The following is a 5,304-nucleotide window of genomic DNA, read 5'->3' as shown; positions in this document are numbered from 1 at the left end:
TCATAAAGAACCCATTTGCCATCACTGATGTCAGAGGGTTCTCAAAGGAAGTCACACAGCACTTCAAGTGGGCAAATGCTGGGCCTCTTCAAATGCAACTAATTGATCTCCAAGCAGATGTGGCCCTGAAAGAGCAGTTTGGAAGAACTGAACCTGCCACTTTCTGGCCCCAATTGGTCTCTGAGACAGCTTTCCCAAATCTGAGGAAAGTAGCCCTGTACATCTTGACCATGTTTGGCTCCACATACAGCTGTGAGGCAGCTTTCTCCACAATGAACATAATAAAAACTAAATATCGTTCCAGGCTCACCAATGAGCACCTACACACGTGTATGAGAATGGCCCTGACACCATTCCAGCCCAGATTTAAAATCCTTGTAGAGCAAACTAAAGCTCAATTCTCTCACTGAACAACAGAAAGTGGGGACCTGGAATATAAGGGGGTGAAAGAAAGAGAAACTGTAAAATTGTTAAAATGTTTTGATGTTATCTGTTGAAAATGTATTGAGACTGTTAAATCGAGATGTAAAATGTAAAGAAAAAGAAATTAAGCACTTTGTTTTAAGATGCACAATTTAGCCATTTCATTTATTTTCTCTAATTCATTTTAAACAGCAGCCCTATATCTAATGTAGGCCTACTGTGTGTTTCAGTGTTAACAATAAATGTTGTTGAAATGTTTTTAACTTGTATTTTCATTGATTTGACAGTCTATTGTTCATACGTTCAGATATAAATTTAAAAAAAAAAAGGTTGCTTCTCTATCACAATCATAACATAAGTTAGACATTATGATGTCCCGGACCTCTGCTTGAGAAGATTTTCTCCAACTGGACCTCCTCAAATTTTAGTTTAATACCCATTCCAGGATCCAGGTGTGAGGCCTTCTTGTAATCAATCCAGGCAGTGCACAGGTTGGTCAGCCTAATATGGCAGTCTCGACTGACTGCTTGGTCTACCAGTAGCTGGTGTTTTGCGCCTGTGGTATTCTTGCCAATTCCTTCCTGTGCCCCACTCATGCATTGAACCATGTGCCTGTTCATCTTAGCCGCTAAGATGCCTGACAGGAGCTTCCACGTGATACTGAGGCAGGTTATTGGTAGGTAGTTCGAGGGGACTGGTCCCTTCTGGGGGTCCTTGAGGATCAGGACTGTCCGGCCTTCAGTTAGCTATTGCGGGTTTCTCTCGTCAACTAGCAGGCCAGGCCTGGAGTATATGGCACTGTTTATTTGATGGCATGCCTCATCTGGCCCGATTGTGGTTTGGTTTGTGTGGCCCAGGCTCATAGAAAACAGGTCAAGCTGGCACTTCTGACTGACCGGTTTCATGGCAGGGTGTATGTCAACCAGTTGTGGGCCAGGTCCCGCAATGATGGCACTATTTATATTCCTATTTTCCTATTTTAGTTAGAAGACCCAAATGCCATATTGCAATACTATACTGTTATGGTTGCGAACGTTTCAAATGCTGGTTTGACAGGTTTGTGAGTGTACACTTTATCCAAAACCTAATGAGGGTTTACTCATGGTTATCACTGTGTGGCTGTAGCTGGTGGCAACCGCGTTCAGGAGGCCGTCCACAGTGATGATGTCCAGCTAGCTTCCTGGAAAGTGGCCGGCGATGTCAAGGTACCATATACAGGTGAGTCAGTGATGCTAGACTCGGACGTGCCATCCAAACTAGCCGTGGACTGGATGCTGGGCTGGCAGCTGCAGCAGCAGGTGGTGGCGCTGGAGACGAGAGTGTTGAAGCATCTGAGGGCAGCACAGCAGGCAACGGCATGGAAACCGCAGAGGGTGACACAATAGACATCTGAACGGACTCACCACAGTGGTCAGTGAACACAAGGAGGTGCTGGAGCAGCACCTTGGCATCTACAGTGTAAACAGAAGACTGGACGGGCCCCTCTGGCCCACCAGGGAAAACAGAACAGTGAAGCGATTCCTCGGTCCCTCTAGTGAAGACAGAAGGCTGACAGAAGTCCTCTGGCAGACATGGCGCAAAACCAGCAGGCACGGAGTTCCCTGGTGAACACAAAGCAAAACCAGCAGGGTTTAGTCCTCGGCTGGTTTCATAGCCCCCATGGGTCCAGAGTCAGCTGAGGGCTGAAACTCAGTCTCTGGGGAGGCCCTGGAGATAGTAATTGCTAAATGAAACAATCTTTGAGGAACCAGTTCCTTTTTAATATGTTTGTCTGTGCTCTGAATAGGAGGTAGAAAAACAATCCTTAATATGTTGCATTGCCATAGCTTGCTGTACTGAGACAGGTGAAAATGAAATCTGCACGGGTGGCAAAATAGTGGAATGAACAGATGAAAAGGCAGGTAACTGAACTGATAACTGAGCCACTGATGAAGTTAATGACTAACGTCTCAGCTATTGGCTTTGCTACAGACAGTGCTACATGCTGAGCTACATGCTGAGCTACATTCTGAGCGGCTGACTGAGCTACAGACTGGGCAGCTGAGTAGGTAGAGACCTGAGTGGCTCACAGAAGAGATAGCTGTACAGGTTGCACTGACAGAAGTGGAGCAGGTGAAGTGGGGAATCAACAGTAAATATTATCCCCTTTCACAAAACACACAGCCCCTGAGTACAAAGTCCCAAAGTCAGAAGCAGCATAATCAGTGTCCTGTACATTCACCACAGCAGGCGGCTTTGACGTCCCGAAGCCCAGCTGTGGGGTGATGCACCAATGGTGCAGACTCCACTTTCTCCTCGGCACTGGGGCAGACAGATCGGGAGACTCCATGTTTGCTGGGCCACGTGGCATCTCCTCCGCCGAGAGGGGCAGATAAGCGGTAGCAGCTGGGAGGTGAAGGTGAAGGGTGTTTAAGCAAAAATCCTGTAAGAGTGGATTGGTGAATCCAGTAGCCAGGGGAGATTGGAAATTAGCTGATGTAGCCCGGCCTCCAAGGCACGACAAAACTCCTTCCCCTCATGCTCTAGCCACAGGCTAATCCACCTCAAAACTGAGTCAATTAAATGGTAAATGGTCTGTATTTGCATAGCGCTTTTACTAGTCCCCAAGGACCCCAAAGCGCTTTACACATCCAGTCATCCACCCATTCACACACACATTCACACACTAGTGATGGCAAGCTACATTGTAGCCACAACCACCCTGGGGCGCACTGACAGAGGCGAGGCTACCGGACACTGGCGCCACCGGGCCCTCTGACCACCACCAGTAGGCAACGGGTGAAGGGTCTTGCCCAAGGACACAACGACCGAGACTGTGCAAGCCGGGGCTCAAACAGGCAACCTTCCAATTACAAGGCGAACTCCCAACTCTTGAACCACTATCACCCTAATTCCTCCCGGAGCTCCTCAGACGGTGCAAACGCTGCTGGGTCCATGTAATGGTTGGTTCGTACTGCCACATTTGCCAAGGCAAGCCGTGATGTGTTCGTGGAAAAGGCCCCAAAATGCAGGCAAAGGCTATAATGCAAGTGAGCGTTTATCTACAAAGAGGAAAAGTGACAAAAACAAGAAATGAGGAAATAAGTTTGTGAGGAAAATTATTAAATAACTTCCTGCTAATACACAACATTTCATTAAATTTCCTCTTAAACCTGTTTTGTCTGGCCATTTGAATTTCATTTGAATTTCCAATAAAGGACTCCAAAGAGTTTGGTGAAAAGAATGACAGTAGATGTTTGTGTTAAAGTGCTGGAGGCAAATTTCTTCAGCTTTTTCAGTGTTGCACTTTGTAGCTGGTCCCTGAGCACTGGTCTCACATCAAACTGCACAAAGAGACCAGTGTTGTTAGTCCAGGTCAGCAGATGACTTGTTGGAATGAAAATGAACTTGCAGTTTGTCTGCTTTAATAATGTGACTGGGAAAAAAAGTCCTGTTGGACTTCAAATTTGTCAATTTCATTCTACCTTCACCTTTAAAAGTGAAGCCATTTGGGTCCTTGAATGACTAACATGATTTTTCAAGTGTTTTTCAGGTTTTTATGATAAATGTATGACTTTAATGTAGAATATTCAGTTTTTTCTCTTGTTGTCTTTGTTTGAAGTTGCTTCCTGTTGACTTTAGCTGTTTGGCATTTCCATTTTCTAAACTTTTACATTCTGAGCCTTCTTCAGCTCTGAACAGATTATGAAACACTGAATGATTTCAAACACACACTTTGTCTAATAAACTTACCTCTTTCATTCTTTCTTTTTAGATTGGTCAGCTGCAGTCTTTCAGAAATCAGCTGTGATTATCTGGCAGCAGCACTGAAGTCCAACCCCTCCCATTTGACAGTGCTGGACCTGAGTGAGAACAAGATGCATGGTTCAGAAGTGAAGCAGCTATGTGGTTTTCTGGAGAGTCCAGGATGTAGACTTGAAACTCTGAGGTCAGTCACTATGTTTTAATTTTGCTGAGATGAATATGATGTGAAAGTGCTGACACTAAACTGCAGATGTAACCGGTGTGTTACTGTGTCTGACAATGGAAGGTAAAAGAAAGATCTCCAAGTAGATAACTTGCCCACACAAACTCCACTCCCACTGTGGAATTGTAGAGAAGTGACTGCATTTATCTTTACATTACACATAAAGTGCAAATCAATCAATCAATCTTTATTTATAAAGCACTTTTCATACAAAAAATGTAGCCCAAAGTGCTTTACATGGTTAAAAGCAGCCCACCCCACACTCTCATTAACATAAGCGATCATGAATACACACATCCCCCCCCCCACCAATAAAATAACTTTAAAATCGATCCTGAAACACATGGGGAGCCAATGCAGTGATTCTAAAACCAGTGTAATGTGGGCCCGCCCTCTGGTCTTCGTCAGCACACGAGCTGCAGAGTTTTGTAAAAGTTGTAAGGGTAAAATATTCTTTTTGAGGAGACCAGAGAATAGGGCATTACAGTAATCAATGCGACTGGTAATAAAAGCATGCATCAGCATCTCTGTGTTGGCCCGAGAGAGAATAGGGCGGACTCTGGCTATACAGTATTTTTTAGATGATAAAATCCAATTTTGGTTACATGTTTAATATGTGGGATAAAACCAAGCTCAGAGTCAAAAATAACACCCAGGTTTTTCACGTGTAGCGAAGGACATAGTGAAAATGCCTGTGATTTAGACATGAGTTTCTCTCTCTGAGCCTCAGGACCGATGATTAAAACTTCAGTTTTGTCCTGGTTAAGCTGTAAAAAGTTTTCTGCCATCCAAGATCTTATATCTAAAATACAGTTAAAAAGGGCATCCATTGGTCTGGTGTCATCAGGAGACACGGAGATGTACAGCTGAGTGTCATCGGCGTAACTGTGTAAGTTCACTCCATGCCTCCTGAT

At 44.7% G+C, this 5,304-nt stretch overlaps 1 protein-coding gene across 1 annotated transcript in view; it reads left to right on the top strand.

The window, feature by feature from the left end:
• The window catches only part of LOC102297794 (ribonuclease inhibitor-like), a 40,519-nt gene that overhangs the window by 10,468 nt on the left and 24,747 nt on the right, over positions 1 to 5,304 (top strand). Inside the window, exon 4 of the mRNA XM_042215375.1 lies at positions 4,178 to 4,351. Within this exon, the coding sequence (XP_042071309.1) occupies positions 4,178 to 4,351 (174 nt within the window). The remainder of the gene's footprint in view (positions 1 to 4,177; positions 4,352 to 5,304) is intronic.

The sequence above is a fragment of the Haplochromis burtoni genome, unplaced genomic scaffold, assembly GCF_018398535.1.
Source record: "Haplochromis burtoni strain Fernald_Lab_line unplaced genomic scaffold, NCSU_Asbu1 Contig_708, whole genome shotgun sequence".
Classification (NCBI taxonomy): Eukaryota; Metazoa; Chordata; class Actinopteri; order Cichliformes; family Cichlidae; genus Haplochromis; species Haplochromis burtoni.
This window is presented reverse-complemented; position numbering and strand designations above follow the sequence as displayed.